This window comes from Hemitrygon akajei, unplaced genomic scaffold (genome assembly GCF_048418815.1).
Source record: "Hemitrygon akajei unplaced genomic scaffold, sHemAka1.3 Scf000149, whole genome shotgun sequence".
NCBI classification, from domain to species: domain Eukaryota; kingdom Metazoa; phylum Chordata; class Chondrichthyes; order Myliobatiformes; family Dasyatidae; genus Hemitrygon; species Hemitrygon akajei.
The window spans coordinates 370,036-395,820 of NW_027332035.1; the positions used below are offsets into that span (position 1 = coordinate 370,036).

The following is a 25,785-nucleotide window of genomic DNA, read 5'->3' on the forward strand; positions in this document are numbered from 1 at the left end:
TGCTTGCTGCCTTACAGTGAATAAAGGTAGATAAATCCCCCGGGCCTGACTTGATATGTCCTCGGACCTTGAGAGAGACTAGAGTAGAAATTGCAGGGGCCCTGGCAGAAATATTTAAAATGTCCTCAGCCACGGGTGCAGTGCCGGAGGATTGGAGGGTAGCTCTTGTTATTCCATTGTTTAAAAAAGGCTCCAATAGTAAACCAGGTAATTACAGGCCAGTGAGCCTGACATCAGTAGTAGGTAAATTATTGGAAGATGTTCTGAGAGATCAGATTTACACGTATTTGGACAGCCGAGGGCTGATTAAGGATATTCAGTATGGCTTTGTGCATGGTAGATCGTGTTTAATGAATCTTGAAGAGTTTTTCGAAGAGGTTACCAACAAAGTAGGTGAAGGAAAGGCTGAGGATGTTGTCTACATGAACTTTTGTAAGGCCTTTGACAAGGTCCCACATGGGAGGTTAGTTCAGAAAGTTCAGACATGAGGTATCCATGGAGAGGTTGGAGAGATTGAAAGAGTGCAGAGATTTACTAGGATGTTGCCAGGTCTTCAGGATTTGAGTTACAGGGAAAGATTGAACAGGTTAGGACTTTATTCCTTGAAGCATAGAAGAATGAGGGGAGATTTGATAGAGGTTTACAAAATTACGGGGGGTAAAGACAGTAAATGCGAGCAGGTTCTTTCCATTTAGATTAGGAATGATAAATATGAGAGGACATGGCTTTAGGGTGAAAGGGGAAAGCTTTAGGGGGAACATTAGGAGGAACTTCTTCACTCAGAAAGTGGTGGGAGTGTGGAATGAGCTGCCATCTGACGTGGTAAATGCGGGCTCACTCTTAAGTTTTAAGAATAAATTGGATAGATACCTGGATGGGAGAGGTCTGGAGGGTTACGGACTGGGTGCAGGTCAATGGGACGAGCGGAATATAAGTTTCCGCACAGACTAGAAGCGCCAAATGGCCTGTTTTCTGTGCTATAGTGTTCTATGGTTCGATGGAGTGAAATAAACACGACATGAGAATTGTCGATCGATTAATTTTAACTCGTTCACCGCATCTGTCAACCGAACAGAAACACCGGGGATTAAGCAGCAGCTGCGGGCGGCGGGTCCTGAGCTCCCCCGGGTCCTAAAGTCCACTCGTAATGAGACAGATTAAATGGGACAAGTGGGGGCGGTGCTGACCGGAAAAGACAGTGAAGATTGTTCATTAAGTTCATCTGCCATTTCTTTGTCCCCCATTACTACTTCACCAGCATCATTTTCCAGTGGTCCAGTATCAACTCTCATCTCCCTTTCACTCTTCATGTAACTGAAAACTAAACTTTTAGTATCCTGATTTATATTATTGGACAGTTTGCCCTCATATTTTGTCATTACCATTCTTAATGGTTTTCTTCGTTGCCTTTTGTTGGATTTTAAGAGCATCCCAATAATCCAACATCCCACTCACCTTTGCTACCCTATATGCCATTTCCTTAGGTTTAACACAATTATTACATGTCTTTTCCAGCTCAAACTGTGAATTAATTTAAAGTCAGTCCCATAATTTAATAAAGTTTTTATCTGAAAACTATCTACCCTCGCAAAGATTGTACTGAATACTGCATTTGATTTTCTTCAGCCTTATACGCTTCATATTGAAATAGTATGTGTTTCGACAGTTTCATAATGACAAAATGTACATGACAGAGAATGTTTTCCAATTAGATACTATTGGAGTATAAAATATTATGGAGTATAAAATGTGAAATGCTAAAAACTATGTGCAATGCTAGAGACAATGGTGTGTTGGTATATGCTAGTGAGAGGTGGCTGGGAGAGGTCGTCAGCTTTGAAGTTGGCTATGTGCTAAACTTGTATTATTTGCTGTGTAACCAAAAACTGTGTGAAATGCTAAAAGACAATGGTGTGTTAATATATGCTAATGAGAGGTAGTCAGCTTTGAAGTTTGCTATGGGCTCTGCATGTATCCAATTGAATGTAGACGACAATATGTGTTAATAAAAGGTAGCTAAGAGATGTAGACTAGAACATGAATAAGTCAATAGGTAAAAACAATAGTGGCGGATGTACTTGTGATATGCACCTATAGACCGCTTGGATATGTTAATGCAACTAAACCAGGAGATTGCTTTAAAAAGCTGCTGTGTCGGAGAATCGGTAGACAATCAGCGGCTAGCTCAATGACTGTCTCAGCTTTGATTTGCAAATTAAAGTTTAACCCTTCTTGAAGAATCTTCTGCGTCTCCTGGTCATTTGTAAAGCACGAAAAACCACGACAATACAAGGCATAATTAAGCATAGTGTGGGTATTTCTATGTCATGTCAATATCATTCCTTCCCTTGTTTTAAGCCCTTCTTCTATAAACCCAACAGGTTTATGTATTCTGTAAAGGTGTCTGTCCTTATGTCCATTATCCTACGTCTTGTCATAAGCCCCTAATTCTTAACACTACCAACCCTTTAGCTTCTAATTTGCTAAGTGGAAGGTCTATATCCACAGCTTAACATTTAACAGCTTTTGTTGCTAAACAGTCAACCCCATCATTTCCCTCAACAGTGTGATGTGCAGGGCCCATAATGTGCAGACATAAGTCAAACTTTATATATGAAATACCATTTGACGAGTTTCCAACAGTCAATTTGACTGTGGTGAACTACACCCCCCCCCCCCCCCCGCTGGCTGCTCCTGTGGCTCCTCCCACGGACCCCGGTATAAAGGCGATTGGAGACTGAGCCCTGGCCTCAGTCTCCAGGATTGAGTGTGGTGGTCAATTGTTGCTTGATCTTTCTTCCAGCCAATAAAAGCCTATATCTCGCCTCACGTCTCCGAGAGTTATTGATGGTGCATCAATTTTATTGGCTGGAAGTTTTAAAACCTGGAAAGTATTTTATGTCCGGAAAAATTAGACTTGGACCCCCAAGCCCCAGAAGCAGCTCTTGCCTTTGAACTCTGGCTTGCATGCTTCCAATCATACTTGGAAGCGATTCCAGTGACTGAGCCTGCCACAATGTACAAAATACTACTATCCAGAAAAAGTCCAAAAGTATTCTCCCTTATCAGAGACCTGCCGACCTACCAAAGGGCACTGGACGCCCTCAAAAGACAGTACCTACGGCCGGTGAACACTGTCCACGCAAGACATCGCTTAGCGGCACGGCGACAGCGACCCGACGAGTCGAGCGGGCAGTTTCTCCGAGCCCTACAGACACTCGTGCGAACTTGCGACTGCAGAGGACTGACGGCGGAACAACATGCGGAGCTGCTAGTACGAGACGCCTTCGTTACGGGGATCAGGTCAGTGTACGTGCGCCAGCGGCTGCTGAAAAATGGCGATCTTACCTTACGCTCGGCGATCGAGTCGGCCGACACGCTGGAGGCTGCTCTGCACAATGCTGACGCTGTCCAGCCACGCGATCCCCACGAACTCCCCGAAACCGACCACAGTCGCTGCCAGTCGTAAGTCCGCGCAGTGTTACTTCTGTAGACTCGAAAAGCACTTCCGAAAACGCTGCCCGGCCCGAGAAGCGACCTGCTCCAGCTGCGGGAAGAAGGGCCACTTCGCCAAGGTCTGTAAGTCTGAACCGCGAGCGGGGTCGGGCAGCGCTGCGTGTGAGGAATGGGGGTCGCCATCTTGGTCGTTGCCATCTTGCCTGCCCGCCTCGTGCGAGGCATGGGGGCGGCCATCTCTGTCGGCGCCACATCGCCCCGCCCCCGACCCACCGGTGCTTACCGGGCACCAAGACGGCGGTTCAACTCTGGCCTCCGTAATCCTCGACCAAAGCGTCCCACACCAGCTTGCAAGGTCAATGATGGACATCCTGGTGGAGGGGCACAGGACTAGCTGCCTGTGTGACACGGGCAGCACTGAGAGTTTTATTCACCCGGAGATGGTGCAACGCTGCGGACTCGTGACACAGCCGGTAAGCCAGAGGGTCACCATGGCTTCTGGGTCGCATTCCACAGACATCCGGGTGGGTTGTGTAGCGACATTGGTGGTGCAGGGCACTGAATATCGGAACTTTGCGCTACTGGTCATGCCTCAACTGTGCGCGCCTGTGCTATTGGGGCTGGACTTCCAGAGCCACCTCGAAAATGTGACTATGGCATATGACGGGTCCCTCCCACCACTCGATGTCAGGAATCCTCAGTTTTGTGGGACTTTGTCATATACCCCGCTACTGACCACACACACACACCGACCCACACATCCCACCCAGCACCATGCCGACAGCTGTGCTACTGACACCACTTGCAGCCTCTCCACCCTCAAGATCCCTCCCCCACCGCTGTTCGCCAACCTGACCCCCGACTGTAAACCTGTGGCAACTAAGAGCAGGAGGTACAGCGCGGGGGACAGGGCCTTTATTCAGTCGGAGGTGCAGCGGCTGCTCAGGGCGGGATCATTGAGCCAAGCACAAGTACTTGGAGGGCCCAGGTGGTTGTTGTTCAGACTGGGCAGAAAAATAGAATGGTCGTGGACTGCAGCCAGACCATCAATAAGTTCACACAGCTTGATGCGTACCCCCTACCCCGCAACGCAGATATGGTCAATCAGATACCTCAGTACAAGGAGTATTCAACAATAGATCTGAAATCCGTTTATCACCAGCTCCCCATCCGCCCAGAGGACCGCCCCTACACTGCCTTCGAGGTGGGCGGCATGCTCTATCACTTCCTGTGCGTCCCGTTCGGTGTCACAAATGGTGTCTCTGTCTTCCAGAGGGAATTGGACCGGATGGTGGACCAGTGCCAACTGAAGGCCACATTTCCCTATCTGGATAATATCACCATCTGAGGTCACGACTGGTCAGATCAGAACACCAACCTCCAACGATTTTTCCAAGTGGCCAAAGCCCTGAACCTTACTTATAACAGGGACAAGTGTGTGTTCGGAAACACCCGACTCTCTATCCTTGGGTATGTCGTGGAGAATGGGGTCATTGGCCCAGATCCCAACTGTATGCACCCCCTGTTAGAACTCCCTCTTCCCACCACCCTCAAAGCCCTCAGATGGTGCCTGGGATTCTTTTCCTATTACGCCCAATGGGTCCCCCATTACGCAGACAAGGCCCGCCCCCTGGTCAAGTCTACCACATTTCCCCTCTCTGCCGAAGCCTGCGCGGCCTTCAGCTGCATTAAAGGGGACATTGCCAAAGCAACGATGCATGCGGTGGACAAGACCATTCCCTTCCAAGTAGAGAGTGACGCCTCCGATTTCACACTGGCTGCTACCCTCAATCAGACAGGCAGGCCAGTAGCATGCTTTTCTCGTACCCTTCAAGGCCCTGAAATTCGGCACTCCGCGGTGGAGTAAGAAGCCCAGGCCATAGTGGAAGCTATTAGGCTCTGGAGGCACTATCTCGCAGGCAAAAGGTTCACCTTGCTGACCGACCAGCGCTCAGTTGCGTTCATGTTCAGCAACCAACAGCGGGGCAAAATCAAAAATGATAAAATTCTATTCTCAACCTACAACTATGATATCCTGTACGGGCCTGGAATGCTCAATGAGCCCCCTGATGCCCTATCCCGGGGAGCATGTGCCAGCGCGCAGCTCGACCAGCTATACGCCCTCCATGCAGATCTTTGCCACCTGAGGGTCACCCGATTTTACCATTTCGTGAAAGCCCGGAACCTGCCATACTCCCTTGAGGACATCAGGACGATGACCAAGGACTGCCAAGTCTGCGCTGAGTGAAAACCGCACTTCTACCGTCCTGAAAAGGCGCAACTTATCAAGGCCACCCGCCCCTATGAGCGACTGAGTGTTGACTTTAAGGGCCCTCTTCCCTCCACTGACCGCAATGTCTACTTTCTCAACATAATCGACGAGTACTCGCGGTTCCCCTTTGCCATTCCCTGCCCCGACACCACTACCACGTCCGTCATAAAAGCCCTGTGCCAGCTCTTCACTCTGTTCGGAGATCCCTGCTATATCCACAGTGATAGAGGGTCCTCCTTTATGAGTGACGAGCTGCGCCAGTACCTGCTGGCTAGGGGCATTGCTACTAGTAGGACCTCGAGCTATAATCCCCGGGGAAATGGAGAGGTGGAGAGGGAGAATGCCACAGTGTGGTAGGCCACACTTTTAGCCCTGAAGTCAAAAGGGTTGCCGGTCTCTCGATGGCAGGAGGTCCTCCCTGAGGCACTCCACTCTATCCGCTCCCTGTTATGTATGTCCACCAATGCCACCCCTCACGAGTGCCTATTCTCTTTTCCCAGGAAGTCTGCCACTGGGACCACCCTACCGGCTTGGCTGACATCCCCAGGGCCAGTGCTGCTCCGGAAACATGTGAGGAGCAATAAATGCTCCCTGCTGGTCGAGAGGGTTCACCTTCTACATGCGAACCCCCAGTATGCCTACGTGGTCTTACCTTACCTGATGGGCGGGAGGACAAGCTCTCCGTCCGCGACCTGGTGCCCGCAGGAGAACCAGACCACTACCCCGAACACTCCACGGTAACTATGAACCTAGTACCCGAGGTGTCACCGCGCACACCGAGCCCTACACAGACTCCTCACGACACTCCTATACCAGGCGTCTCGCACGCGCATATACCAGGCACCTTGCACACGCAAGAAGGATCACTGACGCCTAGTGGGCTGACACCTCCAGTTCGGCCGGAACCAGCACAACCTCCGTCTCCGGTGCAATCACAGCCAGCGACAGATTCGACCACCTGATAGACTTAACCTGTAATTATCTTGTAAGAAACTTCGCCCCATGGGGACTCTCTGTTAAAACAAAGGGGGGAGGGTGAATGTGGTGAACCACACATATACCTGTCTGGACACGCTGCCCCCGATGACTGCTCCTGTGGCTCCTCCCACTGACCGTGGCTACTCCCACGGACCCCGGTATAGAGGCAATTGGAGACTGAGCCCTGGCCTCAGTCTCCAGGATTTAGTGTGGTGGTCAATTGCTCCTTGTTCTTTCTTCCAGCCAATAAAAGCCTATATCTTGCCTCACGTCTCGGAGAGTTATTGATGGTGCATCATTGACCTACTGCCAGAATGACCTGTTTAAGACTCATCAAAACCAAAATGTATTCTGAACAAATTATAAGGACTAACTTCCTCCACCCTCTGTAAGCTAAACTGTTGGCAAAGAATTCTACTTCCTATGCTGATAAATGTATGGTAAGTCATTTCTTTATCATTTACCTGCAATTCAGGCATACAAAAACAACCACGCCAACATTGCCAGTTAAATTACCTTTTGATTCATCTGTACAAATGGTTACTGTATGATAATAACTTTTATTAATATACTGATGTACCAACAGACTCTCAGGCAGAAGTGAATCCGATCGTGTAACCTAAAATCAACTGAAGTCATTGGAAAAAACAAGGTGGGGTTACAGAGAAAGCTACAGTGGGACATATTATGTCAAATACACCCATATTCCCAGTGTGATAAGAACCCAGCCACCCAAAACAAAAAACACTCTTCTTGTGATGTTCACAACCGTCCTCCAGCACACCTTTAACAGGATGATCATTTCTTTGCCCACTGAAATTAATCCAGTATGTTAACGTCAACTTCAACCTCTAGCAACACACACAAAATGCTGGTGGAATGCAGCAGGCCAGGCAGCATCTGTAGGGATAAGCACTGTTAACGTTTCGGGCCGAGACCCTTCGTCAGGACAGATGCTGCCTGGCCTGTTGCGTTCCACCAGCATTTTGTATGTGTTGCTTGAATTTCCAGCATCTGCAGATTTCCTCGTGTTTGACCTTGAGCCTCTGTTACTTTGAGGGCAATTGTCCCATTGCAATCAGTAAAGCTAAAACAGGAGACAACATTACTGTACCACAACACAATCTTAAAGTCTGTAATTGTATCACATACAAACATTTTTAATTTGAAGCTGAAGCTGATCCATTAGCCACACAGACATAATCAAGAACAGATCAAATTAAACAAATATAGTCAACAAAGATTTTCATGTTGCACCCAACAATACCCACATAGATGTCTGAGGAGATTTAAAGCTCCTTTACATTTATCAATTATTTTACTGACAGGTGCTTCCATGTCAGCTTATTATCCATCCAGATACTGAGAAATCTTACCACTGACACTTCCTCAAGATATTAATCATATAATTTAAAATCAAGTGGATGTCTACTAATCCTATTTGTAATACACGCAATGTGTTTTAGCAACTGAAAGCTTAAAGTCCTCATCAATTTGCCCACTGTTTGACCTATTAATTGTAAATTGCAATTAATACCTCTAATCTATAAAGCTACATCATCTGTATATTGTGTTTTACCCAGAGTATCCCATTTTCCCACTTCAGAGAAAATATCATTGATCATAATATTAAATAATGAAGGGCTACAAATACTGCCTTGTGGGATCCCATTCTCTATCTCATAGAAACACAAACATAACATGCCGACCGGTACTTGCACAGTCCGTCCAAATAAAAAACTCAGAAAAATTATACAATCTCCCCTCACTCCTAATTTTCATAATTTAATCAAGTCCTTCCATATCATTTCCCTTTTCAGTAACAAAAATACTTCTATTACAACATCTTTATTTAATTGTGCTTTCCGAATATCATCTTCCAAACCTAAAACTGAATCTAATGTCATTTTACCCTTCCAAAATCCACTCTATTAAAACACTTTATCACCACTCTTTCCAAAATATAACTCAAGCGCTTGATTACCATACATTCCATCAGTTCACATAAATGACACATTCACGATATAGGCCCTTAACTAGAAGGATCAAATGGGGATCTGCCAGGTTTTAGAATAGGCGCTACTGCTGCCATTTTCCATGAGGAAAGTAGATGCACAATTCAAACATTTAATATTTTCACAAAAGAGAATTATATACAATTACAATTTCAAATATCACTCTTTCCTGGGGACACCTGACCTGCATTATTAATAAACTTCTTAAATTCATAAAAAGAAATCTCTCCATCAGTGATACTATCATTGCTACAGCTGACTTCCAACACATCAGGGTATTCACTGAAAAACATATCCCTACATTGTTTAACTTCTTCACTTAAATTATCCTGATTGTAAATCTCAGCAAATGACCCAGCCAGTAACACAACCTTCCCTGTTTCAGTAACAATCATTTTGCCCTCATTAATCAACACTGGAATATTATGATCCCCACAAATCCCCCCATTTTCTAAATCATATCCCAAACAATTCCATGTTTGATATCCCTTCCAATATTATCTCCATATAACCTCCAGTAAATCACCTCCTTCCTCACCACGGCCTTTGCCCTTTTATTGTTAATAATGTAACTCGGAGACTGATGCACCATCACATAAAAACTCACATTTCTCCCAATTTGCTTCCTGTCCCGTTATAAATCCAAATCCAAACTCATAGAGCCAGGAAGGCTGACTGACGTTCACATAAACTAATCACCCTCTGAGTTCCCATTTGAGTGACAGTCACTACAGCCACTGACAGCAGGGGTCAGTGTTACGTCTGAGCTACGATAGGCTAGAGGAAATCGGTCCATGATCAGCCCCTCCTCTTCCGCTCCATCGCCATGGTGGAGATCAGCGATTCGCTTCTGTCGCTGTCGCCGGCCTCAGCGCCCACCAGGACGGGTGTGATTCCCCTTCGCGCCTCGGTGGGTCTGTTTCGGTGACGTCTGTGGTGGCTGACGTAACATGCTTTGACAGGCAGCGAGCGATGACAAATGACTACAACTTCCAGAAGGTCCCAGTGATGACATTGTGGTGTTGTTTCGGGGTAAGGTATAAAAGCAAAATGGAGGAAAATGTAATGCATTACGTTTTCTGTACTGTGTCGTGCCTTCAATAAAAAAATAAATTAAAAGAGAGATTCCAGCGAGAATTAGATAGAACATAGAACAATACAGCACAGTACAGCCCCTTCGGCCCACAATGTTGTGCCGACCCTTAAACTCTGCCTCCCTAAGCTTAAATTCCTCCATATACCTGTCTAGTAGTCCCTTCAACTTCACTGTTGTATCTGCCTCCACCAGTGACTCGGGCAGTGCATTCCACGCACCAACCACTCTCTGAGTAGAAAATCTTCCTCTAATATCCCCCTTGAACTTCCCTCCCCTTACCTTAAAGCCATGTCCTCTTGTATTGAGCAGTGGTGCCCTGGGGAAGAGGCGCTGACTGTCCACTCTATCTATTCCCCTTAAAATCAGCTATACATCTATCATTTGTCCTCTCATCCTCCGTCTCTCCAGAGATTAACGCCCTAGCTCCCTTAATCTCTGATCATAATCCACACTCTCTAAACCAGGCAGCATTCTGGTAAATCTCCTCTGTACCCTTCCAATGCTTCCACATCCTTCTTGTAGTGAGGTGACCAGAACTGGACAGAGTACTCCAAGTGTGGCCCAACCAGAGTTTTATAAAGCTGCATCATTACATCGCGACTCTTAAACTCTATCCCTCGACTTATGAAAGCTAACACCCCATAAGCTTTCTTAACTACGCCGTCTACCTGTGAGGCAACTTTCAGGGATCTGTGGACACGTAGCCCCAGATCCCTCTTCTCCTCCACACTTCCAAGTGTTCTGCCATTTACTTTGTACTCTGCCTTGGAGTTTGTCCTTCCAAAGTGTACCACCTCACACTTCTCCAGGTTGAACTCTATCTGCCACTTCTCAGCCCACTCCTGCATCCTATCAATGTCTCTCTGCAATCTTTGACAATCCTCTGCAGTATCCACAACACCACCAACCTTTGTGTCTTCTACAAACTTGCCAACCCATCCTTCTACCCTCATCCAGGTCGTTAATAAAAATCACGAAAAGTAGGGGTCCCAGAACTGATCCTTGTGGGATACCACTAGTCACAACCCTCCAATCCAAATGTACTCCCTCCACCACAACTCCCTGCTTTCTGCAGGCAAGCCAATTCTGAATCCACCTGGTCAAACATCCCTGGATCCCATGCCTTATGACTTTCTGAATAAGCCTACTGTGTGGAACCTTATCAAATGCATTACTAAAATCCATGTAGATTACATCCACTGCACGACCCTCATCTATATACCTGGTCACCTCCATAAAGAACTCCAGCAGGCTTATTAGACACGATCTGCCCTTCAGAAAGACATGCTGACTGTCACTGATCAGAACATGATTCTCTAAATGCCAATAAATCCTATCTTTGTGAATCTTTTCCAACAGCTTTCCCACCACAGATGTAAGGCTCAATGGTCTATAATTATCCGGACTATCCGTACTGCCCTTTTTGAACAAGGGGACAACATTTGCCTCCCTCCAATCCTCTGGTACCATTCACCTGGACAATGAGGACATAATGATCCTAGCCAGAGGCTCAGCAATCTATTTCCTCTCCTCAGATGCAGAACTCGGAAGTGGCAGATGTAGTTCAACACAGATGAAGAGATTCATTTCTGCAGGTCAAATTTGAACACAGAATATAATCAGAATCAGAATCAGACTTTAATCTCTTGGCAGTGTGGACGGTCAGAGAGATCTTGGGGTTCATGTCCATATGACATTCAAAGCTGCTGTGGAGGTTGGCAGTGTTGTTAGGAAGGCATCTGGTGTGATGGCCTTCATCAACCGTGGGATTGAGTTCAAGAGCTGTGAGGTGATGTTGAAGCTATATTTCAACATAGGGTTGTGGGCTTAGTTGGACACCACTTGGCAGAGTTTGTAATGGAAACATCGGTTAAAATTGATACCTGTACCCGGCTGGAAGCAGGAGAAGAATTTATTATCCTGTTAATTATTTCATCATCATCGAAGTAAGTTCCTTTATCTTATTACAGAAGTGATAGATTTATCAGAAGCGCTGACTTTTTTGTCTTACAATTCTTGCCATCGTTCTCAGCTCTTTGTTTAGTTTGCTGAGGATTTGTATGTTTGTTTGCACTCCAAGATAAACTGAAATTTTGAAATTAAGGTCATTGGTTATTTTTAACTCCTGGAAGAACTCTAAGCATCAGAAATTAAACAGAGTTTCCACAGGAGAAAAAATCAGTCATGATGGGATGGCAGGCAGACTGGAAGGGCCTAATGTTCTAATTTTGCTTCTTTATCTGATGGCCCTTCCGTCTTTGAACTTGTGCAGCTGCATTTGAGGCTCCACGACGATGGGAGACCATAAGATACAGAGCAGGATTCGGCCATTCGGCTTGTGACAGGCAGCGCTCGATCAACACACTCCTTACACACGCAAATATTGTCTTTTCGTTCTGTTGTCATTTGGCTGAATGCATGCACTTCAATGTCTTCCCTGTTATTTTTAATAAAGTGTTTTAAACCGGGTTGATACACTTGGGTTGGCTTTGTGGTGCTTTTCCGAACATACACGGTGGAATATTCAATGTCTCTGGTGATGGGGATGTGTAAATGTGTATATGTTGTTTGTATACTGGATACAGATAGATAATTATGTTTATTTTGTAACATGATTGTAACTAAATTGTGGGGTACATCATGGACTGATTTAGGTGCAGTCTTCAATAAACTTTGTAGGTAATTAAAGATGGTGTGTCCTGGTTCCCAATAAATGGGGCTGGTCGCTCTTGTGAGAGGCTACTTCAGACGTTTTTTCATTGAAGTGCCGAAGGGGAAGGTGAGGTGGGAACATTCACTCAGGGGGTGAGAGTGTGGAACGGGCTGCCAGTGCAAGTGGTGGATGCGGCTTCGGTTTCCACATTTAAGAGTGATCTGCACAGGTAATGAGGGCTGGGATTTGGGGAGCGACACATCCGGTCGATGGGTCGAGGCAGCACGGTAGTTTGGCGTCTGATAGGTGGGATGAATGGCCTGTTTTTGGTTCTATAATTCTATGTTCACGGTCAGAAGCAACTCTTTAACGGTGTGTCCCACATTTCTCTCCCCTCACGCTGCTTTGCCCAGGGTAAAGCGGGTAGGAATCAGTGACCAACGATTGGATGTGATTCGGCTATTTTTATTTGTTTGTTTAAAATTTGTGTTTCTGTCATTTAAATATGACTCGTGGTTCCTACATCACAATGGGAGGGTGTCTGCTGATGATCAGTCCTCCCCACTGTGTGTGGCCAGTCTCACAGGTAACAACAATCGAGCTCATTATTCCAGAAGCTTCTGCCCACTGCGTCACTATATGGACACGGTGCAGAAGAACCCTGAGGATCAGAAATCAAACAGAATTTGCACAGAAGAAGAAATCAGTCATGGTGGGATGGCAGGCAGACTCGATGGGCCTAATGTTCCCATTGTGATCCTTTCTATCATGTCCTTTCGGTCTATCAACCTGTGCAGCTGCTTTGAGGGAATCCTCCAACGTCTTCACATTCAGAAGTGTTGGAATCTGCCGAGGGAGATGGAGGGTTAATGTAGAACTGGCTCGTCTACGGTGAGGGATGTTTACATTCCAGCAGCCTTTCCCCGACCGTTTCAAGCTCAAGTTCCAGTTTGCCGCGATTCAGCTGTACACCCGCATACTGGGTAACAATGCCCTGGGTAAATTTCCTACTCTCCCTCTCTAAAACCTCCACTACTTTCCTATCAGGAGGAGACCAGAACTGACACAAAATTCTCAGTGTCGTCTAACTAGACTTTTAGAGAGCTCAACATGGCCCTTGAGATTAATGTCCCGACTAATGAAGTTCAACACACCATACACATTCTTAAAGAGCCGACCAGCTTCAATGTAAGGATGTGATGATGTGGGCAGCGGGGAGAATATCCCTCTAGGTTTGTCAACCTCCTCGTAGATACACCGTATCCCTTCACTATCCCAACTTTGAGATGGCCCACGTCTTCATTATCCAGGTCCCCCAAGTGTCTTTACTGGGATCTTTCTCCTCGTTAAACCCGTTTAAAAGTTGGAAGTTACCTGTATGTTGAGCTGGTGGGGTTATTACTGATGGACTGGGAGAGACTGCACAGTGTCGCCCTGACCTCAGGCTTTCTCAAGGGAATCTGCTGTTCGCCTCCCCCTCCCGGACTGTTCTGCCCAACCCCCAACAGTCCTCGGCATTGTTTTTCCAAACCTGTTTGTCTGCTTCGGCTGCAAGTCCTGACTGTTGCTAGGATACCGGCCTGTGTGTTTGCTTAGTCTACTCGAGGTATGTAACATAGAAACACAGAAAACCTACAGCTCAATGCAAGCGCTTCGGCCCACAAAGCTGTGCCGAGCATGTCCCTACCTTAGAACAACCTAGGCGCTCTATTTTTCTAAGCTACATATACCCATCCAGGAGTCTCTTAAAATACCCTATTGTTTCTGCCTCCACCACTGCCACCGGCAGCCCATTCCAAGCACTCACCACAATCTGGGTAAACAAACTTACCCCTGACATCTCCTCTGTATCAAGCAGCTTAAAACTATGCCCTCTCGTGCTAGACATTTCAGCCTTGGGGTAAAAGCCTCCGACTATCCACACAATCAATGACTCTCATTGTCTTATACACCTCTATCAGGTCACTTCTCATCCTCTGTCGCTCCAAGGAGGAAAGGCCGTGTTCACTCAAACCTATTCTCATATGGCATGCTCCCTTGTAATAAGGCATGCTCCCTTTTTAAGGGAAAACGAGAGTCTGCAGATGCTGGAAGTCCAAGCAACACACACAAAAAGCTGAAGGAACTCATCAGGCCAGGCAACATCTATGGAAAAGAGTACAGTCAACGTTTTGGGACTTCATTGGTGGATCAACTCCAGTAACACATTCAGTAACACAAAGAGAAACAGGAATGACTCAACATTGTCGGAAGTCTATGAAATCACCATAAAAGGATGGCCAGCTCATAGGCAGCCCTATGTTTCCAGTGCTCTCAGTGAGATGAGACCAACTGTTGGTATGTCAAAGAACGCTGATGAGTTAGCCTCATGATGAGTTTCCCTTTAAACTCTGCACCAGGGTGTTAGAAACTCTGCACGAAAGAAAGGTGGATACAGTGAAGATGAAGAGTCTCGTCCGGAGTTACGTGTGCTGGCCGGGTATAGATAGATTGCAGACTTTGACAAAAGCTGTTTGGGATGCTACAAAGTTCAAAATGCACCCCTACAGGCACCGTTACACCCGCGGAAATGGCCGTCTTCATCATGGATATCTGTGCATGTTGACTTTGCTGGGCTTTTCCTGGAATCTGTGTTTCTGGCTGCTGTGGATGCTCATTTGAAGTGGCAGAAGGTCATACCTTCACTCTGCTCTTCCTCCACTCTGACAACTTCCTTCTCCACAAGTTGCTGATGGTGAACAAATTATGTGTGACAATGGACCACAATAGACGTCAGGGGAGTTTAGACTATTCATGCAGGAAAATGGCATCAAATACTTCAAATCAGATCACCACCACACCGAAACAAATCTGTTAGTTGAAAGTTTTATCCAAACCTTCAAACATTCGAACAAAACTATGGACAAGGAGGACATTTCTCTGAAGCACAAGGTGAACAGCTTTTTCTCTTTTTAGTGCATTGGATGACATTTAGTCCATGCGACGACACATCAAACACCTGCAATGATGTTCATGAACAGGAGTCTGAGATCTTGCCGAGTCATCCTGAAACCAGATCGTTGGAGGATGAGCAGTTGAGCCGGTTTCCAGCAGATCAGCTTGGAACTTTGAGTTTGGTAAAAAAAATTCCTAGCAGGTGATTACCGAGAGGACAAGTGGATGCTGGAGACCATACATGTGGACGTCACGTGGACCAGATATTGGATGCTCAGCTGAAGAACAAATCCGGGTCAATTGCATCCAACAAGATGGACGCATTACAGCCACTAGACTTACCTCTCAATGATGATCATGTCACTAACAGCAATTTGACACCGGCAACCGAGAATGTTGGTGATTACAGAAAGACTTAACAAAGTAACAGAATAATACAAAGTAATACAAAATAATACAAAGTAATGGGCTGGGTGTAGGTCTTGTCCGTTTTACAAAACAGCTTCAGTTCTTCCTCATGTTCCTCGCAGTGACGTTTACTTCCCTTCCCATTCGGATTCAGGTTTAGATTTCGAGCTTTTTCAGCCAGATTTGCTGAGGCCCGATTCACCCTGAGGGTGCGGTCAGCAAACTCCTCTCTACATTCCGGGCAGGAGTTTCTCTCCTCCCTTTCCCAATACCGTGTGATACAAGAGCGGCAGAAGTTGTGTCCACACTCCAGTGACACCGGATCGATGAAGAAATCCAGACAGACAGGACAATTTGCCTCCTCATTCCAACTGTCGACCTGTCCTTTCGAAGCCATGTTAACTCCCAGCACTTCCTGATTCCGAATGCTTTCACTTTCGGGGAGCTGCTGATCCCCTGCACGCTGCAGTGTCGGGCACTGACCGTGGATTTGCTGGATGTGTTCATTGGGGAAAAATGTGGCTATTTCCATATCAGGGTGGGATCAGAAAAATGTTAAATAGGTGGGAACTGTAAAGAAAACGTGGCCCTGGACTGCCTAAGCCTGGCTGCGAAAGTTGGAGGGTTGGGCTTGTGACAAAAAAACAGTGCGACAGAAACGTCAACTGAATCTCCAAAGGCCTCATCCCCGGGATCAGAAGGACCATCCCCTTGGAAGACGTTTGAAGTCGTGTGGTGAAAAAAGAAGCCACAGGGCCGATCAACCCAGGCCCTGGATTGGGGTCTCTGGCGAGCTGCTGTTGGCGACCCGTAGGCGTGATGGGCTAAAGAAGAAGCAGAACAGAAATGAAGCCGAAGACAAGAGTCTGGTTCAGTCTGAGGCCCGACTGAAAGGGACAGGTTCTGAAAAAAGAGGCCCAAGAGACTGCACATGCTGGAACCTGCAGTAAGAAACATGATCCTGGAAGAATCCTGGTGAGAAATGTACAGTCGCCCTTCCTGGTCGAGATCCTTCATCTGGAATGTCGATTGTCCACTTCCCTCCACAGATCGCTGCAGTTACTGCCTGACCCGTTGAGTTCCTCCAGTGGTTTGTTTTTTTTTAAATTTTCTTGGGAAATAAACAATGAGAACGTGAAATAACTGCAGCGGCTGCTGATGGATCTGAGGTGCTCTCACCGCAAAGGCAAACTTGTGCTTTAGAAAATAAGAAACAGGAGGATGCATCGCCATTCGGAACATGCCTGACCTTTCACCTCAGCGCCACTTTCATGCAAAGTTCCCAACATCGCCGAGACACCAAATTTGCCTTTTCAATTCAGAAACCTTGTGGGGAAAATTCTAAAATATTTGCCGCACTCTGGGTGAGAAACTTTTTCCTCATCTCCGTCCTGCTGAGCTGACCTCTGATTTTGAGTCTGGATCCCTGGTTCCAAACCACATTCAGGAAACATCATACCTATAACCATATAACCATATAACAATCACAGCACGGAAACAGGCCATTCCGGCTCTCCTCGTCTGTGCCGAACTCTTAATCTCACCTAGTCCCACCTACCCACACTCAGCCCATAACCCTCCACTCCTTTCCTGTCCATATACCTATCCAATTTTACCTTAAATGACACAACTGATCTGGCCTCTACTACTTCTACAGGAAGCTCATTCCACACAGCTATCACTCTCTGAGTAAAGAAATACCCCCTCGTGTTTCCCTTAAACTTTTGCCCCCTAACTCTCAAATCATGTCCTCTCGTTTGAATCTCCCCTACTCTCAATGGAAACAGCCTATTCACGTCAACTCTATCTATCCCTCTCAAATTTTATACCGCTACCCTGTCCGTATAATCTCTCTAAGGACACCTCCTCATCCTTCCCTCCCCCCAAATCAATCTGGGAAACCTTCTCTTCATTCCCTTCATTCCACAGACTGACTCTCAGGGAGAGAGACCAGACCTGTACACAGTGTTTCATTGTACGCTCTCACCAGGACCCCATATACCTTCAGAGGAGATCTTTATTCTTGTATTCAAACCTTCCTTCCCATTCAATGCTCTTCATTTAATATTGACCTCAAACAGTGAACAGATGCAACACAGCCTCAGCCATGAATTTAAAGGGCAGGTGTTGCAACAGTTTGAGCTTCATCGGGGGCCACGGAGCAAGCAGGGTGTCACAAAGGGAGGAATGTGGGAGTGTTGTATGTCTGAGCCCAGCTGTGTGTGTTTGTGTATCAGAAACAGGTTTAATATCACCAGCATATGTGGTGAAATTTGTTGTTTTGTGACAGCAGTACATTGCAATACATAGTAATAAAAAGTATAAATTACAACGTATGTACAACATTATATTTAAAAAGAGAGGAAAAATACTGAGCAACTGTTCATGGGCTCATTGTCCATTCAGAAATCTTATAGCAGAGGGAAAAAAAGCTGTACCTGAAACAGTGAGTGGCTCTTTAGGACCCTGTACGTCCTCCTTGATGGTAGCAATTAGAGGAAATCATGTCCTGGGTGATGGGGGTCCTTAATGATGGATGCCACCTTTTTGTGGCATCATCTTTTGAATGTGTCCTGGATGCTGTGGAGTCCAGTGCCCATGAAGGAGCTGGCTGAGTTCACAACTTTCTGCAGCATTTTCCAATCCTGTGCAGTGGCCTCTCCATACTGATATATCACCTTTCTCACTTTTCATTGTTTAAGGATGAGCACATTACACATGTGCTGCATTTACTAAAATTATGCAGCGTATTAATTTAAAATAAAGGACCCAGGGATTTCCCGGCGTTGAGGACGTTTAAATTCTTCTCCGGCTTCCAACCGGGTACAGGTGTCTATTTTAATCAACATGTCATTACCAAACTCTGCATCTTCGTCAGGGACGATGCCTGGGCATGTCTAATCAGGGCGGCTGACGGAAATATATATACCACTGGACTAGACATGCCCAGGCATCATCCCCGATGAAGATGGCAGAGTTTGTAATGGAAACATCGGTTAAAATTGACACCTTTACCCAGCTGGAAGCAGGAAAATTTATTATCCTGTTAATTATTTCATCATCATCGAAGTGAGTTCCTTTATCTTATTATAGAAGTGATCGATTTTTCAGAAGAGCTGGGTTTTTTGCCTTACCCATCTTGCCATCGTTCTCAGCTCTTTGTTTAGTTTGCTGAGGATTTGTATGTTCGTTTGTACTCTAAGGTAAACTGGAATTTTGAAATTAAGCTCACTAGTTATTTTTAACTCCTGGAAGAACTCTAAGGATCAGAAATTAAACAGAGTTTCCACAGGAGGGTAAATCAGTCATGATGGGATGGCAGGCAGACTGGAAGGGCCGAATGTTTTAATTTTGCTCCTTTATCTCAGGGCCCTTCGGTCTATCAACACGTGCATCCTCAAATGCGCACTTTTGAGGCTGCACGACGATGGGAGACTATAAGATACAAGAGCAGGATTCGGCCATTCGGCTTGTGACGGGCAGCGCTCGATAAACACACTCGTTACACACACAAACATTGTCTTGTCGTTCAGCTGACTGTACACACTTCAATGTCTTTAACGTTATTTTTTAATAAAGTGTTTTAAACCGGGTTGATACGCTCGGGTTGGCTCAGTGGTCCCTTTCCGAACATACACAGCATCAATGTCTCTGGTGATGGGGATGTGTAAATGTTGTTTGTATACTGGAGACAAGATAGATAATTATGTTTATTTTGAAACAGGATTGTAACTACATTGTGGGGTGCATCATGGTCTAGTTTAGGTGCAGTCTTCAATAAACTTTCTGGGCAATTAAAGATGATGTGTCCTGGTTCCCATTAAATGGGGCTGGTTGCTCTTGCAAAAATGTGAGAGGCTATTTCAGACATTTTTTCATTGAAGTGCCGAAGGGGAAGGTGAGGTGGGAACATTCACTCAGGGGGTGAGAGTGTGGAACGGGCTGCCAGCGCAAGTGGTGGATGCGGCTTCGGTTTCCACATTTCAGAGTGATCTGCACAGGTAATGAGGGCTGGGATTTGGGGAGCGACGCATCCGGTCGATGGGTCGAGGCAGCACGGTAGTTTGGCGTCTGATAGGTGGGATGAATGGCCTGTTTTTGGTTCTATAATTCTATGTTCACGGTCAGAAGCGACTCTTTAACCGTGTGTCCCGCATTTCTCTCCTCACGCTACTTTGCCCAGGGTAAAGCGGGTAGGAATCATTGACCAACGATTCGGTGTGATTCGGCTATTTTTATTTGTTGTTTTTTTAATTTGTGTTTTTGTCATTTAAATATGGCTCATGGTTCCTACATCACGATGGTAGGGTGTCTGCTGATGATCAGTCCTCCACCCTGAGTGTGGCCAGTCTCACAGGTAACAACAATCGAGCTCATCAGTCCAGAAGCTTCTGCCCACTGCGTCACTATACGGACACGGCCCCGGAAGAACCCTGAGGATCAGAAATCAATCAGAATTTGCACAGAAGAAGAAATTAGTCATGGTGGGACGGCAGGCAGACTCGATGGGCCTAATGTTCCCATTGTGATCCTTTCTATCATGGCCTTTCTGTCTATCAACTTGTGTAGCTGCTTTGAGGGAATCCTCCAACATCCTCACATTCAGAAGTGTTGGACTCTGCCGAGGGAGATGGAGGGTTAATGTAGAACTGGCTCGTCTACGGAGAGGGATGTTTACATTCCAGCAGCCTTTCCCCGACCGTTTCAGGTTCAAGTTCCAGTTTGCCGTGATTCAGCTGTACACCCGCATACTGGCTGAAACAAAACAATGCCCTGGGCAAATTTCCTACTCTCCCTCTTTAAAACCTCCACGACTTTCCTTTCAGGAGGAGACCAGAAATGACACTAAACTCTCAGTGTCGTCTAACTAGACTTTCAGAGCTCAACATGGCCGTTGAGATTAATGTCCCGACTAATGAAGTTCAACACACCATACACATTCTTAAAGAGCCGACCAGCTTCAATGTAAGGATGTGATGATGTGGGCAGCGGGGAGAATATCCCTCTAGGTTTGTCAACCTCCTCGTAGATACACCGTATCCCTTCACTATCCCAACTTTGAGATGGCCCACGTCTTCATTATCCAGGTCCCCCAAGTGTCTTTACTGGGATCTTTCTCCTCGTTAAACCCGTTTAAAAGTTGGAAGTTACCTGTATGTTGAGCTGGTGGGGTTATTACTGATGGACTGGGAGAGACTGCACAGTGTCGCCCTGACCTCAGGCTTTCTCAAGGGAATCTGCTGTTCGCCTCCCCCTCCCGGACTGTTCTGCCCAACCCCCAACAGTCCTCGGCATTGTTTTTCCAAACCTGTTTGTCTGCTTCGGCTGCAAGTCCTGACTGTTGCTAGGATACCGGCCTGTGTGTTTGCTTAGTCTACTCGAGGTATGTAACATAGAAACACAGAAAACCTACAGCTCAATGCAAGCGCTTCGGCCCACAAAGCTGTGCCGAGCATGTCCCTACCTTAGAACAACCTAGGCGCTCTATTTTTCTAAGCTACATATACCCATCCAGGAGTCTCTTAAAATACCCTATTGTTTCTGCCTCCACCACTGCCACCGGCAGCCCATTCCAAGCACTCACCACAATCTGGGTAAACAAACTTACCCCTGACATCTCCTCTGTATCAAGCAGCTTAAAACTATGCCCTCTCGTGCTAGACATTTCAGCCTTGGGGTAAAAGCCTCCGACTATCCACACAATCAATGACTCTCATTGTCTTATACACCTCTATCAGGTCACTTCTCATCCTCTGTCGCTCCAAGGAGGAAAGGCCGTGTTCACTCAAACCTATTCTCATATGGCATGCTCCCTTGTAATAAGGCATGCTCCCTTTTTAAGGGAAAACGAGAGTCTGCAGATGCTGGAAGTCCAAGCAACACACACAAAAAGCTGAAGGAACTCATCAGGCCAGGCAACATCTATGGAAAAGAGTACAGTCAACGTTTTGGGACTTCATTGGTGGATCAACTCCAGTAACACATTCAGTAACACAAAGAGAAACAGGAATGACTCAACATTGTCGGAAGTCTATGAAATCACCATAAAAGGATGGCCAGCTCATAGGCAGCCCTATGTTTCCAGTGCTCTCAGTGAGATGAGACCAACTGTTGGTATGTCAAAGAACGCTGATGAGTTAGCCTCATGATGAGTTTCCCTTTAAACTCTGCACCAGGGTGTTAGAAACTCTGCACGAAAGAAAGGTGGATACAGTGAAGATGAAGAGTCTCGTCCGGAGTTACGTGTGCTGGCCGGGTATAGATAGATTGCAGACTTTGACAAAAGCTGTTTGGGATGCTACAAAGTTCAAAATGCACCCCTACAGGCACCGTTACACCCGCGGAAATGGCCGTCTTCATCATGGATATCTGTGCATGTTGACTTTGCTGGGCTTTTCCTGGAATCTGTGTTTCTGGCTGCTGTGGATGCTCATTTGAAGTGGCAGAAGGTCATACCTTCACTCTGCTCTTCCTCCACTCTGACAACTTCCTTCTCCACAAGTTGCTGATGGTGAACAAATTATGTGTGACAATGGACCACAATAGACGTCAGGGGAGTTTAGACTATTCATGCAGGAAAATGGCATCAAATACTTCAAATCAGATCACCACCACACCGAAACAAATCTGTTAGTTGAAAGTTTTATCCAAACCTTCAAACATTCGAACAAAACTATGGACAAGGAGGACATTTCTCTGAAGCACAAGGTGAACAGCTTTTTCTCTTTTTAGTGCATTGGATGACATTTAGTCCATGCGACGACACATCAAACACCTGCAATGATGTTCATGAACAGGAGTCTGAGATCTTGCCGAGTCATCCTGAAACCAGATCGTTGGAGGATGAGCAGTTGAGCCGGTTTCCAGCAGATCAGCTTGGAACTTTGAGTTTGGTAAAAAAAATTCCTAGCAGGTGATTACCGAGAGGACAAGTGGATGCTGGAGACCATACATGTGGACGTCACGTGGACCAGATATTGGATGCTCAGCTGAAGAACAAATCCGGGTCAATTGCATCCAACAAGATGGACGCATTACAGCCACTAGACTTACCTCTCAATGATGATCATGTCACTAACAGCAATTTGACACCGGCAACCGAGAATGTTGGTGATTACAGAAAGACTTAACAAAGTAACAGAATAATACAAAGTAATACAAAATAATACAAAGTAATGGGCTGGGTGTAGGTCTTGTCCGTTTTACAAAACAGCTTCAGTTCTTCCTCATGTTCCTCGCAGTGACGTTTACTTCCCTTCCCATTCGGATTCAGGTTTAGATTTCGAGCTTTTTCAGCCAGATTTGCTGAGGCCCGATTCACCCTGAGGGTGCGGTCAGCAAACTCCTCTCTACATTCCGGGCAGGAGTTTCTCTCCTCCCTTTCCCAATACCGTGTGATACAAGAGCGGCAGAAGTTGTGTCCACACTCCAGTGACACCGGATCGATGAAGAAATCCAGACAGACAGGACAATTTGCCTCCTCATTCCAACTGTCGACCTGTCCTTTCGAAGCCATGTTAACTCCCAGCACTTCCTGATTCCGAATGCTTTCACTTTCGGGGAGCTGCTGATCCCCTGCACGCTGCAGTGTCGGGCACTGACCGTGGATTTGCTGGATGTGTTCATTGGGGAAAAATGTGGCTATTTCCATATCAGGGTGGGATCAGAAAAATGTTAAATAGGTGGGAACTGTAAAGAAAACGTGGCCCTGGACTGCCTAAGCCTGGCTGCGAAAGTTGGAGGGTTGGGCTTGTGACAAAAAAACAGTGCGACAGAAACGTCAACTGAATCTCCAAAGGCCTCATCCCCGGGATCAGAAGGACCATCCCCTTGGAAGACGTTTGAAGTCGTGTGGTGAAAAAAGAAGCCACAGGGCCGATCAACCCTCAGACGGGCTCCGTTTAAAGTTGGGATTCTGAGCCTCCCCCTCCCGCAGTGTTCTGCCCAACCCCCAACAGTCCTCGGCATTGTTTTACCAAACCTGTTTGTCTGCTTCGGTTGCAAGTCCTGACTGTTGCTGGGATACCGGCCTGTGTGTTTGCTTATTCTGCTCGAGGTATGTAACACAGAAACACAGAAAACCTACAGCTCGATACAAGCTCTTCGCCCCACAAAGCTGTATCGAGTAAGTCCCTACCTTAGAAGAAACTCGGCTTACCCATAGCGCTCTATTTTTCTAAGCTCCATATACCCATCCAGGAGTCTCTTAAAATACCCTATTGTTTCCGCCTCCACCACTGCCGCCGGCACCCCATTCCAAGCACTCCCCACAATCTGCGTTAACAAACATTTCCTGACATCTCCTTTGTACCAACTTCCAAGCAGCTTAAAACTGTACCCTCTCGTGCTAGCCATTTACTCTCATTATCTTGTACACCTCTATCGGTTAGAGGCATTCCTCAGGTTCAGTTTTACGAGAATAGTTGCCCCTTGCAGTGATTCAAACTGTGTTAGTTATTGACAAGTGGGAGTGATTCACACTGTTATTTTGTTAAAGCCACTATAATCGATGCAAGGTGTCAGACGCCCATCTTTCTGATCACACAAAGAACCCTGCTCCCGCTAGGGAAGTGCAGGATCTGAAAAACCCTGCGGAAAGAGCCTCTTGAATATACTTGTCCTTGACCAGCATTTCGGGTCCTGAGGGAGAGAAGGAGTCGTTCATGCGCTGGGCAGGCCCCTAAAATAACTTCATGACACAAACATAGCGCCGATGGGGCGGTGTGTGCGTTTGCAATCTGTTTACTGGAAACCCCGAGGAGGTCGGAATACTCCTGGGAAACCTCTTGGGATCGTCATAGGTCGAAAACTTGGGAATGTCAGAGGCAGGAACGGAAACAGGGGTTACAGTCTCGGGAACTCCGTGAGCTTCTGGGAATCGGCCCAGGATAGAGCCATTCCCATGTTTCTGTCCTATGATGATCCCAGGAAGTTTCCCAGGACCATAACGGGGCCATGCTACGAAAACCACAGAAACTCTCAGAAGAAGCGGACCCCAAGGGAATAGATAAAGTGAAATCTGTCAGGACCTCAGAGACGTGACAAACGTGTCCTGACACAAGTGGTCTCCCGTCAAGAGCGCTGGTACTCAGGAGATGGTCTAACTCAGACACTGGTACTCCTACTGGTCCGGTCAACCGCAGATCGTAAAAAAATACCTGTCGGTCTGGAGTCTATAAATGGCCAGGGATGTGGGATCTTAGGGACCGTCACGGAACTCCATCCAACAACCAGTAGTCCTTGGACTGTGGGAGGAAACCCACACGGTGTCGGGGAGAAAGTACAAACTCTTTACAGTCAGCGTGTACTCCATGATCACCTGTACTGTAAAGCACTGTGCGAACCACCACGCTACCGTCCCGTCTTGTACACAGGAGTACGGCCGGATTACAATTATACTTCAAAATGAACTTGAGGATTATTGACAGCACCCGCTATCAATCGGACAGGGGGGTATTTCCACGTTGTCTATTTCTGCACCTGAATCACTCCGTCTACTCACACTCACGTCCCAGTGGGATTTCGTACCGCTCGCTAAAATCGGCAAAACCTTCTTCTGGACGACTAACGAATCTGGAGCAGATTGTTTTAGTTGTTTTTGTTTATAAAGAATGAATCTCTGTTGGAGCGTGTTTAATGTTAATGTACTGTTCATTTCATGTACAGTGGGTACTGAGCCATAATCAATTTTAAAATGCCGCATCAACAACACCCTGTCCAATTGTATTTCTAAACCAGAACCCCTTACACACCGAGCGGACTAAACAAACACATAGGCCGGTATCCCAGCAACAGTAAGGACTTGCAGCCGAAGTAGTCAAACAGGTTTGGTAAAACAAAGCCGAGGACTGTTGGGGGTTGGGCAGAACACTCCGGGAGGGGGAGGCACAGAATCCCAACTTTAAACGTAGCCCGTCTGAGGGGCGAACAGCAGATTCCCTTGAGAAAGCGACAGGATAGAGCGAAACAGTGC

At 46.4% G+C, this 25,785-nt stretch overlaps 1 protein-coding gene and 1 long non-coding RNA gene across 2 annotated transcripts in view; one reads left to right on the forward strand and one right to left on the reverse strand.

The window, feature by feature from the left end:
* Positions 1-8,734, forward strand: part of LOC140723951 (nuclear factor 7, ovary-like) — a 30,083-nt gene extending 21,349 nt beyond the window's left edge. The window contains exon 6 of the mRNA XM_073038488.1: positions 8,706-8,734. Coding sequence (XP_072894589.1) covers positions 8,706-8,734 — 29 coding nt within the window. The remainder of the gene's footprint in view (positions 1-8,705) is intronic.
* An 11,297-nt stretch (positions 8,735-20,031) lies between these two features.
* Positions 20,032-25,404, reverse strand: LOC140723960 (uncharacterized). The gene is made up of 2 exons (XR_012098016.1): positions 25,315-25,404; positions 20,032-20,245 (listed from the first exon to the last, which is right to left on the reverse strand). It is a non-coding gene; the product is annotated as an uncharacterized lncRNA (long non-coding RNA).
* Between the last annotated feature and the right edge of the window lie 381 nt (positions 25,405-25,785).